Raw genomic sequence first — 13,849 nt, forward strand, 5'->3', positions numbered from 1 at the left:
TCTTGTTAAAAAAAATTCCCTTCCTTCTTCATGGTGAAAACCAAATATGTGCCCGTTAGGCTACGAGCTAATAATCTTCAAAGTAGGTTTGTTTAGTTTTTAGAAGTACTTTTGTCAGCCAGCCAAAAGGAATATTCTAAACTTTAGTTCTGTGCTAGGAAAGAATAGGAAAAGCCATGGGCTTCAGCAGATTTTAGGTGTGAAACAATTAAAAAAATAAATTAGCAAAGCAGAGAAGCAGCTCTTTAAGATTCCACTTTTTGGCATTGGAACTCAAAAACCCTCATTGTTGGTCTGTAGTTTCTTTGGGTATAAGCAATAGGTCTGTCAGGACAGTGCTTTAGTGAATATCTAGCGTAGCTATGAAAACAGAACTAAGCTTAGGTACTTGTCAAGTCACCCATGATGAGTTCTTGTGGCTTGATTGGGTCCAAAGGAAGGTGAAGCCTACAACATTACAAAAAATGCTTTTGTAGGATTTGTTATGCAAAAAACAATTCATAGAAACTGTTACCATCTACAAAATACAGGACATGCTACCAAATGCGTGTGCTAATGTATGCAGAGCTGGACATAGTGCTGCTCAGGATTGTTTCCTCTTCCTCTGTCTCCTCCACTACAAACCGAGGGATTGAAGAATTTGCTATTTTTGTTTCCTAGTTTATAAAACCCTGTGTTACTTGAGTAATATATGGCTATCAGAAATTATTTTTTTTTAATTTTTTTCAATGTAGTTTAAGCAATGAGAACCTTAAAGCGAATACGACATTGCCCAGTACAAACGATCACATTGAGGAAGATACAGGAGTACTGCCACAGACTTGGGATGCTACACCTAATCCTACCCGCTGATGCTCTCCTACAGTGGCTTATGCCATTGCGCACACCCTCAGACAGCCCCAGCGCCCGTGGAGCAGGGGTATTCTCATGCACACACACATCCTCGTGTTTCCAGAGTGAGCGAGTTCTCAGCCAGTCCAGTCTGGTTAGAAGTGCACAGTAGATTTCATTGAATTGCTTGGATAAATGTGCTGGAGGCATCGCGTTTCCAAATGCCTGTTGTCGGTGACGCAGCCTCCACAGAAAACTCCTCCGTTTGTTGTCTCAGCTGGAAATGTGATTCTCTGCGGGGAGAGTATGGGGAAAGTTACGTTTTTTGCTCCCTGTCTCTTCTCCCCAGAAAACAGGTTGGCTTATACTGCATTCATGCGGATGTCTCCGAAAGGAATTTCTGTAGCTGTTTCTGGAGTAATGCTTTTCAGAATACGCTGTTGGAAAGAAATCGGTATTAGAAATGGATTAATTTTAGAGGTAATATTTAACATGGCAGCCATTTGGAAAGAGATTTCTAATAAAAACATGACTGGTTTGAGTTCTACCTCTTGAACCACACAAGGATGTTTCAGGCTTCTGTTATCTCAGCACTATGAAGATGTGAGGTACTATAGACGTGCACAGCATTATTTTTTAATTATTTGTAACATATAATTTGAATCTAAGTTTGACAGATGTCGTATTAATGCTTTAGGACTTTGCAGTTTACTTGGATACCCCGAGCCAACTGAACATACTCTTTCTGAACTGGTATTTACATGAACTGACAAGAAATCCCAAAAATGCCATCACAGGCTGCCACAGATTTATGGCAGAGAAATCTTATTAAGTGTCGGACAGAAAAAAGAAACTTGTTCTTCCAGATATACCCGAGGGAGCCGATCTTTCACTGCCTCATTCACGTGATACTGTCTCTTGTGTGATTTCTAGGAAAAGCCTCCAGTTCACCAGGGCTTAAAATAAAAGGACTTGATTTAATATTTTGTATGAATATGTCAGTGGCCTCAGTAAGACCTGGGGAGATTTGTGAATCACTCAGAATGGGCAGAGAGCAGTTATCTGTCAGCTGGCCAGGAACAGAACAGCAATAATCCTCAAGTCCCAGGGCATCAGACCTAGAAGAATCTACCCGTTGTATTTTTAGGAATCAGCTCCTTCCTAACAGTCCAGTAGAAGCAACAGAGCCTTGTTGATACCTCCTTAAGTGTTCCTGGAGTGATGATCAGCCGGTAAACCATGTAGATGGGAATGCAGATGACAGAAGAGGTCCCTATGCAGTAACCCACTACTGTGGTCCAGTAGGGGTAGTTATAATCAAAAAGCCGTAGCTCGGGAGGATTGGACAGAAAGCTGCAAGTGACGAACTGGAAAAGAAGAGGGAGAAGTATGAATACATGTGTTGTGATGGCACGCACTTGCTTTAGGGAACTCTGTGTCCCAGCGCAGCATCAAACTGAAGTAAATGAGTAGGACTCAGGAAGGATTAAACATACGTCAGCACTGAAGAAATCCTAAATGACATTAGCATGGATTTAAAAACAAACAAGCAAAACCAAACCAACTTTTGGATATGCAGTCTTTCCTTCAGGAAGTTTAAAAGAGTTCAGGTGCTTTAGAGCATAGCCCAGCTAAAGCATCCCTTCCAGAAAGGCATCATCTTAATTTTAAGCCACCAGAAATGGCAAGTGTACAGTTTCCCTCTGCTACTTGTCCCATATTTAATCATCATCACTGTCAATTCTGTTTTGTCTCAATTTAAGTTGCAGCCACTGTGCTGTTTTTTATGCTGTTCTTTATTGGTTTGTAGCCCCTTTTAATACTCTTTCAAATACTGTTAAAGTACTTACCTGTGCTAATCACATCAGCTTTCAGCTTTCTCTGTTGTGAGCTAGACAGATTCTATTTCTTTCACTGTTAATTATTTTCTACGCATTTCCTCTTTTCTGTGGTATTTTCCCATATCGTTTCAGTTCTCCAGTAGCTTTTACAAATCTTTAGTTTGGATCTACTATTCTGGTGTCAGCTCAATTAATGCTGATAGATCATTTTCCTGTGCATCCCCTTCACGACTGAGACGTTTCTTGTGGAACAAAAAATGCTTTTAGTTGAATACTACAGGAATAATATTTGTGACTGTCCGTAGAAGGATCTCTGGCTCTGGTATTTTCCAGAGTATCATCAGAAGTTCAGGACTGCCAGCAAAATTTCCATACAGAAATAATGTACTTCCTTCTGGGCTTTCCTTAGTTTAGTTTAGTTTATTTTCCACTGAGAATACAAATAGCTGTGCCTAGTAACCACATCACCAGAGCTGTGTTCCTTTCTGTTTATTTTTACTGTTTTAGGATCACAAAGAGGACAGTAGCATAGAAATTATTTGTGGTGTCACACTTTGATTTATAGCCTCTTCTTCCCTTCTTTTTCAAGGGCTAATATAATGAAAATGTTTTAACCACGCATTGATCATTACAAGTGTTTTGAATTCACTCTGTAGGTCTTAAATCTACGTTCTGTGCTTCATAAACTCCATCTTGACCTGCTTTGCTCTCACTAAGGCTTGTAACAATAAAAGACAGCATGAACTAATTTTGGATCAGGAAATGAACACTTTATGTGGAAGTGTTATCAATAATGCTGCCAAGTCAAACATTGGGGCAGTATTTCCAATTCTGAATTATGGATTTATAAAGGTTGCAATTAACTGCTGAAAATTGTTAGTGGAACATTCTCAAGTTGTCAGTCAGCAGTTGCTGAGACGGTGCATTTACTGATCTGGGTTTGCCTCCCCAGCCAGCCTGTTCCATCATCACCTTTTATTGCTTCGCTTTGCTGAGGTGAATATAAAGCAACAGAACAAAGTCACTTTGCTCAGCAGAGGGAAGGAGGGGAGTCATTCAGAACCTAGTCTTACTTATCCAGCTCATCTACAAAAAAAGTCCTTAAAATACTGATTTGGTAACAAAACCTTGCAGCATTGCATGGTATTTTTCACTAACAGAGCCTTTTTGGTTTGGCGAGAATTGGCATCAAAGAACTTCACAAGAAAATTCTGTAACCAAGCTTGTAGAAGTCTAAGGAAGTGCATTAGTCGATGGCAATTTTTCAGTGCTGGAAAGAAAAAGGTCTGAAAAAAAACTCACCAGAAGGAAGATGGGACTAATTGCTACCCAGCAAACTCGCCAGTACCAGCCTGGGCTGAAGCCTAGCATTTCTTTCACATCGTTGCAAAACTGGGTGATTCCTGTGGGAGGAGAGTGGTGACAGCAGATAGAAATTTTTTGTGAGTAGGTGCACAGCAAATAAATTCAGAATCCATCATGAAAGTTCCTATAACTTTAAATTATATTAAAACCTTCATTATTCTGGGTTATAGCTCTCGTTACTTTTAGACGTCACTGTACTTCTGTTGGAGAACAGTAATCATTCTCACCGACGTGGTAATCAGGGGGTTTGTAAAAAGTTTGGTAAACTTTTTCTGGAGACATCAGTGATCATGACTACAGGACAGGAGATGTTCTGCTGCAGGAGCTCAGGAGTCTGGGTTAGCAAACATACCATAGAACCAGGCCACAGCAACCGCTTCCAGAAACACCACTGTTAGGACAGCTGGACCGGTGGCGTATTCTTCAAACAGCTTCACCACATACGCACCTCCCTAGAAAGGAGATCATATTATCAGTGAACCAAAGATCCAGCGACGGAAATCCCGTAACGCTGTTGTTTATTATTGCCTTCATTGCACCACAGCATTCACAGATGGGTAATCCAGTCAGTTGTGGCACTTGGTGAAATCCTTGCACAATGATCTGCTCTCTGGTGCCGTGCAGGAAAGCTAAACTGAGTCTGCTGGCAGTTCTAGCTGGATTTTAATGGACAAATGAGATTTGGTGGGGATTGATGGGATGGCTTTTGCATCCCTTCTGTGATGGCATCTTCTTTGTTCAACCTGAGCCATGGTTACAGAGCAGGAAACAAACGGGGTTACTTTGCTTTCTTTCCACTTGGAATCTAGAATCAGATGGAGGAGGAGAGCATTGCATCTCAGAGAGGAACTGAGTCTCCTCTTACCGCAAATGCTTTAAATGAGAAGGAAGTTGCACGTAAGTGAGCAAACGGAGTGAAGTGTGACAGGAAAGCCAAATATTTTTTTCTTTGTCCCTTATGATCACTACACTCAAACAGTTGCTTGTGAAAATGAAATCCTACAAGACCCACAGGGACCTTTTGGTGTGATGGGTCAGGATTTCTGGCCTGATGAGGAAGATGCAGGAAATTAATGGCTAGAAAGTTTTGGAGAACAGCAACAGGCAATTACAGCATTTTCTAGCAGGTAGTTTTTTTCATCATTCTTTTTTTAATTTAAAATTTAAAAAGTTCCCATTTCAAAAGTTGGGAAAATGAAAACAATATTATTCTTAAACATGGAACTTTTGAGAACAAGAAGTGAAGAGCACACAAAATGTGGAAAGTTGTCTGCTTCCTGATTCAGCAGTTGGAGCAGCGGCTGCGTCATTTATGATGTGTGGCACATTAGAGTTTTGCTGAATTTGCAATACGATCATTTTGCGGCACATTTCCTAGTGAGAGATACTGTTCACATTCATTCCAAATATAGATTTCTAATGCATAAAGAAGACAGGCTGAAGGTTTAAACTGTGTTCTGGAAACTCTCTTCAAATAATACTGCCTTCTCCAAATGCCCTTTGTAGGAAACTGGCAGTGAGGAAAGCTGAGGAGTGGGTGAAATACTTACAAATGTCAGGGTTGCTAATGACCCCAAAAAGCAAACGATGGTCAGGCCAAGGACAAACAATTCCCTGCGTTTGCTCCAGACGTGTGGGAATTCATCCAGTACTCCGGTAATCACTCCCTCTAGTCCTGCAAACTGGAAAGCATGGGAAAATCACTGCAAAACAGAGGGCAGCTCTACCCGCTTCAAAGTATGTTTCAGTGCTTAAAGGAGCTTTTAAACATTGCAATACTGGTGCTTTATTCTGCCTGTAGAGTTGGCGTGACTTGTTTAGATGGTCTTTCTTCGGAATTTTAAACTTGTTTAAGGTGGGGATTTAGCCTTCGTGCATCTGCAGGAAGTGCCCGTCACAAGAGGAAGCGCTGTAGTACAAGGGATAGGAGGTCTCAGGAGAACCAAGGTTGTGAAACCAGCTGAGTTCATCCTTCCTGGAAGGAGCTGATTCACAATTTGTAAAAACAGGCTGACGTGGCAAGTTTTTAGAACATCTTTTTTGCAGCGCTGTTGGGAAGGCCACCTCCAGTACCCACCTTTAAATCCATTTAATGGGAACAAAATCCGCAATGTAATAACTGTTTTGCAAACTTACAAGTACAAGGGACAAGGAGCCTGGAGGGCTGCATTCAACTAGGTATGAATCAAGTACTTTGGTTACATTTCCAGGTCAGCTCCTAATTGTCACAGTATGACACTGACAATTTCATTTTATCTAGGCCTCTTTAAGTCAAAGTTGGAGTAGCAGAAGGTAGATGGAGATGCTAGTTCTGCTTTGAACCCTTCAGTGGCAGTGCAGTCTTTGTAACACACCAAACATCAGAGATCCACTGTCTCCCGTGCCCTCTACTCACCGTGCTGTCTAATCCCAGCGTGAGCAACATCAGGAAAAAGATGATGGCAAAGAAAGTGGATGCAGGCATGTTTGCAATGGCCTCAGCGTACGTAATGAAGAGGAGGCTGGGTCCTGATATTGGAAGAACATTAAGGGCAGTTGTTAGTGCAGTGCTGCTGTGAGTAGGACAGGCTCTTTTGCTGTACCATGGTGTCTTCCTGGTAGCTCCCAGGCTGCTTGGCACTGCTCAGTTACCACCACGTCTGTGAAGCTGCATGCACTATGATTTCTATATGCTCTCTTTATAGAAGAATTCTTTAGCTGTACTGTATAACAGCGTCCTTATCATAAAGTACATCAATAACCTGAATTATGTACTAAATATTTTGCATAATTTGGGCTGTTCTCAATCTAGAAGGTAATATACAAATGTATTCTATCTCAGAAGCAGTTTGAGAGATGTGTGCAAAAAGTTCACCTACCAGTGTCTTTGGCAACCTCTGAAACGTCTTCATTCCTCATCTCTGCCATGTATCCCAGCACGGTGAAAATGACGAATCCAGACACGAAACTGGTCACGCAGTTGACGGTACTGGTAACCAGAGCATCTCTGCAACACAAGACCTAACTCATATCAGGGAATCGGCATCTGCTAGCAAGGGTAGTTTACTACCAGATGGTACTGCAGTTAATGACCTGGATGGACTCCTGGAAAAACGAGGGGAATACAGTGGGAAAAAAAAAAGCAAGCAGCAGATTTGAAAGAAAGAAAAAGCAAAACAAACCCCAAATGACTACTTTTTCTTCTTCAACTTCAAACAGATGCTGTGACGTTAGTCTGACACTGGGTTGAATGCTGGAGGTATACCGGTGCTTTAAAAAAACAGGAATTACGATAGGAATAGTAAAGAATTGAGAATTTCATTTTACAAGTTATAAATAGAATTTTTTAAGATAACAAGGAAAGAACTGCACAGAGCCACAAAGATGATCAAGGGAGTGGAGCATCTCCCTTATGAGGAGCGGCTGAGGGAGCCGGGTCTCTTTAGCTTGGAGAAGAGGAGACTGAGGGGAGACCTCATTAATGTTTATAAATTTGTAAAGGGCGAGTGTCAGGAGGAAGGAGCCAGGCTCTGCTCTTTGATGTCCAATGACAGGACAAGGGGCAATGGGTGCAAGCTGGAACATAGGAGGTTCAATGTGAATATGAGGAGAAACATTTTTACTGTAAGGGTGCCAGAGCATGGCCCAGGCTGCCCAGAGAGGTTGTGGAGTCTCCTTCCCTGCAGACATTCAAACCTCGCCTGGACGCCTTCCTGTGCAACCTCATCTGGGTGTTCCTGCTCCGGCAGGGGGATTGGACTGGATGAGCTTTTGAGGTCCCTTCCAACTCCTGAGATTCTGTGATTCTGTGATCTGTAAATCACCTTTCAGCTCAAGACTCAAGTTATTTTCCTAGCTGACTGCTAAGATTAAATAATTATAAAGTGATAGTTTGACAGGGTTTGAGTCCATTTTGTTGTGGCAGGTTACTACATCTTAGACTCCATTCTCTAACTGGGAGAGATTTTCTCTTCTTTTAGGATAGGCATAACAGAGAGGAAATGTAGATTGCAGGTTCTTTCAATAAGGACTTTTGTTCCTTTTATTCAGATGCTTCTGTCTGATTTGTACGTACACAGGTCTGACAGTTCAGTGCCTTTCACCAGCACTGTGCTTCTTGTTCATAAATACCCACCGTTACATCATATTTAACACTATTTTACTGATAGAATAAGGTAGAACTCACTGGTAGCAGTTGTTACGGAATTTGTTGTAGCTGGCATAAGCCAATAGGACCCCAAAACCAGGACCAAGGGAGAAAAAAATCTGAGCTGCTGCATCCACCCAAACCTGGAAAATATCCAAGATCAAGAAAAAAATTACATAAAACAGACTGAATGAGTTTAGCATATTCAGAATATCACTTAGGCCTACAAAACCATGCTTCATTAGTCTGCCTATATCCTAGCCCTGGTCTAACAAACATATTATTAAGGGAACATGCTTAAATATGAATATTTATTGTAGATCTGTGAGAGCTGTAAACATCCACTACAATTTTAGTGCCTATGAGTGCTTATTGTACTGTCATAAGTATTCCCTGGCAGTTTCACTTCTGGCAGCATCTTAGATTAATTCACAGTTACTTGCCCGTAATCAGTTCAACACAAGTTTTGCGGTGTATAGAGAACTTGGTGTCTATGAGTTTGCAGTGGGCTCGGCCCATCTTCCTCCAAACTCTGTGAGCTGTGGAATCGGCTGTGTCCCCCCAGGGTAAGTAGTGGATGATCATGGCCCAGATTTTTCCTAGATTTAGGACAGTGTGGATGCAGCTCTAGTTCTTAGGACTCAATTCGGCCTTGCTGTAGCCATGACAGATGCAGATGTGATGATCTTGTTATGAAAACCCTGTTGTACTTTAAAAGTGGCCATAGCCTTAATGAGTACTGTTCTTAAAGTACAATATCAGTCCTCTTTCCGAAGGTGAAAGTCCTCATTCATATTTCCTCTTTTGATTGAAACATGGAGTTCATTACAACTCATTTCTAATATTCTCTTCCATCGTGTGAGGCCATCCTGTATCATCCACAGACAGAGCCTTGTCGTCGTCCAGCACACAGATTGCAATCTGCTGTCCTCACTTCAGATACATCCAATACAATATCAATGCCCTTTATTGCTTTTCCAGAAGATGTGGTCCCTTATTGGAGATCCTGCTTTATCAGAGACTGGTGTCTTTTCATTTCCTCTTCATTCAAAACTCGCCGTATCAGCTGGGCAGCAGCAGACTTGCAAACATTAGAATTTGTAATCTTTGTATTTGTAATATTTATTGCTTTGGGATTTTTCCATCACCCTTCTCATAGACACGGGACTACTTGTCATCCACAGAGTTCAAAGCTGAATCAGATACTGGAATGCCTGGGGTTGTTGGTTAGCTCAGTCTTGTCCTCATTCCTCCTTTCTTTTCAAATACTGGTGATGTGTGCAGCCCTAACTGATTTATTTCTTCTCCACACACATTTACATGCATTACTTTAGTTGGTGGCTACAGAGAGTCTCCTTGGCCTTATCTGCCAAAGCTCAGCACGGGATGGGGGTCTGAAGTTTCAACTCTAGTAACCTGCGCTATTTAAAATGTGCAACTGTTGGGCTGCGGAAAAGCCTGCCCAAGTGTGTAATGGTCCCCTCACAGCCAAAAAACCTGCTACTAGACCAGTTAGGGCATAGGACACTTAGCTTGCTCAGTGTGACTGTCATAGGTAAGGATTTTGTGCAGTGTGGCAGCAATCATTCTCACTCAATGTCAGGTTGTTCAGCATTTTTCTGGTGAAAAATTGTTTGGTCACTTGTTTTCTTTCTAGTCATTTCACTAATTCTATTCAGCCACTGGATGAGAACTCTACTATTAGTTCAAGCTATATTGATAGTGGACTCTAGTCTTAGCCCATGCTAAGACATCTGTTTAATCACGCTGTGTGCTAAAAACAGACACTGAAGTATATACACGCTGTTACGCTAAAAGTGAACCTCTCCCCTTTCATAATGTTTTTACCTCAGTGGCCAGGAGTTTCTGCCATTCAGGTTTCAGGTAGTAGAGGACGCCTCTCCAAGCCCCAGGCAAAGTTGCACCTCTCACTAGCAGGATAAAGAGTATGATGTAGGGAAATGTGGCAGTCACCCATACCATCTGCGAGGGAAAACAGCAAGATAGCATTTGCCGTGGGTAGAACGTTAACAGGCGATAATAAGAATAGGATGCTATAGCTCTTAGTGTTTATAACATCTCCATGTGAACTCCTCAGAAGGTCTGTGAACGGGCACTTTGCACATCTATACCCACGCTTTCTCTTGGCGGGGTTGTTCTTGTCCAGAGAACAGCGGCATAACTCACTGTTGTCGTATATTACTCGGGGAACAGTAGCAGTCACTCTACAGTAAGTGCTTCCCAAATGCATGAGCCTGTAATTCCTGTCATGGAGGCAATCTGAGATAATTCTCTGTCCAGTTAATTGCCTCATTTAGAACTACTGCTGGACTATACTGTACCAAGTTGATTTGTCTTGCTTTTGCATTCACCTTGCCAGATGTTTTGACCCCTTTCCAGATGCTGAAGTATACAATGGTGAAGATTAACAATAAACAGAGGGTCAATTGCCAGCTAATGCCCCCCAGGTCATCCAGCCCATTGGACCTGTGCACCTGTAGAACTTGGCGGCTGAAAGAGGAAAGAAAAACACAGTATAGATATTTTTTTAACAAATGCTTATGTTAAGTATGCTTTGAACAGTCCCATACTGTGGTCTGAGCACTACAGGTAGTCCTGAGGCCTTGATGAGTAGCCTTCAAAGTCATGTCATTTGGGATTTTTAATTTCTTTTATTAAAAGTTTGATATTAATGGTGCACCAGTGATGATCAATTATGACAGCTGACAGTGTTGCGAACCTCTGATCTAAAATACAGAGTACCCTCCCTTACACACTAAGCTTACATGCACCTACAAGTATTCAGCTATTTGAATAGTTCAGAAAATGGTACCGTTAATAAACAGCCCTGCTCCCCTGTTAAAAATAAGCTTGCTACATGTTTCCCCACTCTGTCTGGTATTCCTGTCCTCACTTACATGCACTTACGTATAAAATTCTTCTGCAGGCGAGGTGGAGTGCAAGGACCAGCTGACGTTGTCCTTGCTGAAGTAGTTGGTGCAGTTGCCCGTGTTCCAGGCGTTCGTGCAGCTCGTCCAGGGCAGCTCCGCCGTGAAGGAGGATACGAGGTAGTAAAAGGCCCAAGCCATTATGGTGTTGTAGTAGGAAGCTACGTAAAGATCTATTATACAGATGGCAAAGCCAATTCCTAGTAAGGCAGGAAAGAATTACATGAAGTGAGTGTGTTAGGCCAAAAAAAAAAGGAAGGAATTGGTTATCACATCAACTACAATCAGTAACTAAGGCAGCTCTGCAGGAGGTACACATACCCTCTCAAGTGTCTACTGGAATTTCCTGTGGCTTTAGAAACACTCAGGCTCCCATTCCAAAAAAGCATCCTTAATCAAGACAGAACATGCTTATATAGATTTTTTCATCTGTTTCTAAATTCCTAGAAGTTAGAAATAGGCATCTTGCACTCTTAGTAAATAAAAAAAAGACAAGACCAGAGCTGTAACACCGGGATCAAGAGTAAAAGAGCATATAGAGCAGGTCCTTCTACTCTAAAAGCCTCTGTGGTGGGGTAGCAATGGACAGACCAGGCCGAAGATTTTAAATAATTTCTTTGTGATATCTTTGTAATAGAAATAGTAGATCTTTAGTCTTTCCTTTGTTTAATTTTGCTTTGGATTCAGTAATGATGGGCTTACTTTATTAATTACATTTACAGATGTAGATATATACATCTCCAGGCTTGGGTCAGAGAAAGTGGACAGGCTTCTATCGATTTGAGAATTGCACGTCATACGTGTGCAGGAGAGCACACACACACATCTGCAGGTGTACATAAAGTTTTATGAAAGCTTTCTTTGTAAAGCCAAGATCTTGTATAGAACAAGCCTTACTTTGTTTTATGAGATTTTCTCTTTTTTTTTCCAGAAATTTCACCTTTGTAGGAAAATCTTCGAGTTATTCAGAAATTTCCTAGCAATTTTCCATTCCCCTTCTTTACCTTTGAATATAGGACATATTTTTCTCCAAATTGAAATACACCCATTCCTGTGGTACTGTCCTAGTGCTAGTTCCATATAGAAGAGAGGAATCCCTCCGAAGATGGCCATAATCGTGTAAGGGATGAGGAATGCTCCTGCAAGAGAGAAAGCAGATGATTATCACTCTTCATAGGACTTGTCTCCCAAGAGTATCAGCACTCCATAAACAACAGTTCCTTTTATACCACAGGGAAGATGCAGATCCCCTCCCTAGCCGGTGTGCCACACTGAGTTACCATGGGATTTCTCTTAAAAGCAACTGCTCCGCAGTGTGAGTAAGAAGCGACACTCAGGCCAAAACTCTAATTTCTCTGATAAGTGTACATAGGATTCACCAAGACTGTACTGGATACAATTGTGAGATGGGCTACATTAAAATCATTAATTTCTTCAGTAAAATGCCTTTGTTATATCAGGGAGACTAAAGTCCTTTCCAAGATCTCCTCGGTTAGATTTATATTTTGGCTGATATGCCAGTTAGTCTAAGACCTAGCATTCCTGATGAGCTGGTTTTGACATATTGGTTTATCTGATTTTAAAATACTCCTTGGGACAGGAGTTGAGTCTTTTCTCTTGGAAGGGCTTCTGTGCCTGACTGGCTCTCAGCTTCTAGTTGGACTGACTTTTCAGATCTTGCTAAATAGTTTGTTTTCCCTATTAATGTGTCTAGTTATCCTACCCCAGTATTTAGATTTTCCAGTCTGCTGGCAAAGTAAGTAATTTCCATTGGTAATTTGTTATAAATGATACTAAAATAAAACCCTAAACTCATCCGTTTCTAAGCAAGGAAGTTCAGCATTCAGGAACAGCGTACAGCACTGGTCACTGACCTCCTCCGTTTTGGTAGCATATATAAGGAAATCTCCACACGTTTCCCAGATCCACTGCATATCCAATGACAGAGAGGAGAAAGTCAATTTTTTTACTCCAGGTCTCTCTGTCCTCCAGCTCCATCAGCTGCTGCTGCCCCTCTGCTCCGCAGGTGGTGGAAGTGGTGGTGGTGGTGGTTGTGGCTGCAGGGGCACTGCACTGGGCATCCTCCACCTCTCCCATTCCGTTGCAGGGAACGGAGCTCTGAACCCCTGAGTAACCATTGGAGATCTGAGCTGCCGCCCCTTTGTCTCCCTGGCTGGGGTGGACTTTATTGCCATCCTCCACTAGCCGTAGAGCAGATTTAGGGTTCCTAACCAGAAGTCTGTTCTCTTTACAATCTTCTCCTTCGTTACAGTCTGAAACATCTTTCTTGGAAGTCAGCGGCTCAGTCTCATTGCTTGTTGCCTTTTTTTCCATGTTTTCCGAGATTTATTCTGATCACTTGCTGACAGACAGCAGCACAGAGTCCCCCTGTGGCTTGTCTTCCCACGCTGCTACTCCCAGTGTCTTCCCAGCACTTTCAGAATTCCTCTTCCATATTTAAATCCATCAGACTGAAGGCACAGGCACCATCTAAGAATTGAAAAAAAATAGTTACAAATCCATTACAGGGCTTACTGACGATGGCAACTTACAAATTATCACTGCCAGATTCTGTGATTAAAATACTTTGGAAGTGATTAACCATCGTGGCATGCAATGTGAATCATTTAGCAGATAATCTATTTGGGATTTGGTACAGAGAAAGGAAGGAAGCAATCATCCTCTTCTACGGCAGAGGTCGGTGTACATGGCTTACAAACCCCCAGGCCGATTTGCCG

At 41.9% G+C, this 13,849-nt stretch overlaps 1 protein-coding gene across 1 annotated transcript; it reads right to left on the reverse strand.

Annotated features, from left to right (window-relative positions):
- Positions 1 to 1,048: 1,048 nt before the first annotated feature.
- Positions 1,049 to 13,465, reverse strand: SLC6A4 (solute carrier family 6 (neurotransmitter transporter), member 4). Its single transcript, XM_010185470.1, has 13 exons — positions 12,986 to 13,465; positions 12,116 to 12,250; positions 11,092 to 11,311; positions 10,536 to 10,674; positions 10,012 to 10,146; positions 8,203 to 8,306; positions 6,896 to 7,023; positions 6,433 to 6,545; positions 5,588 to 5,719; positions 4,390 to 4,489; positions 3,975 to 4,075; positions 2,031 to 2,198; positions 1,049 to 1,268 (listed from the first exon to the last, which is right to left on the reverse strand). The coding sequence occupies exons 1-13, from the start codon at positions 13,443 to 13,445 to the stop codon at positions 1,194 to 1,196; spliced, it is 2,010 nt and encodes a 669-aa protein (XP_010183772.1). The 5' UTR covers positions 13,446 to 13,465; the 3' UTR covers positions 1,049 to 1,193.
- Positions 13,466 to 13,849: the final 384 nt, after the last annotated feature.

This window comes from Mesitornis unicolor, unplaced genomic scaffold, assembly GCF_000695765.1.
Source record: "Mesitornis unicolor isolate BGI_N332 unplaced genomic scaffold, ASM69576v1 scaffold10285, whole genome shotgun sequence".
Lineage (NCBI taxonomy): Eukaryota > Metazoa > Chordata > Aves > Mesitornithiformes > Mesitornithidae > Mesitornis > Mesitornis unicolor.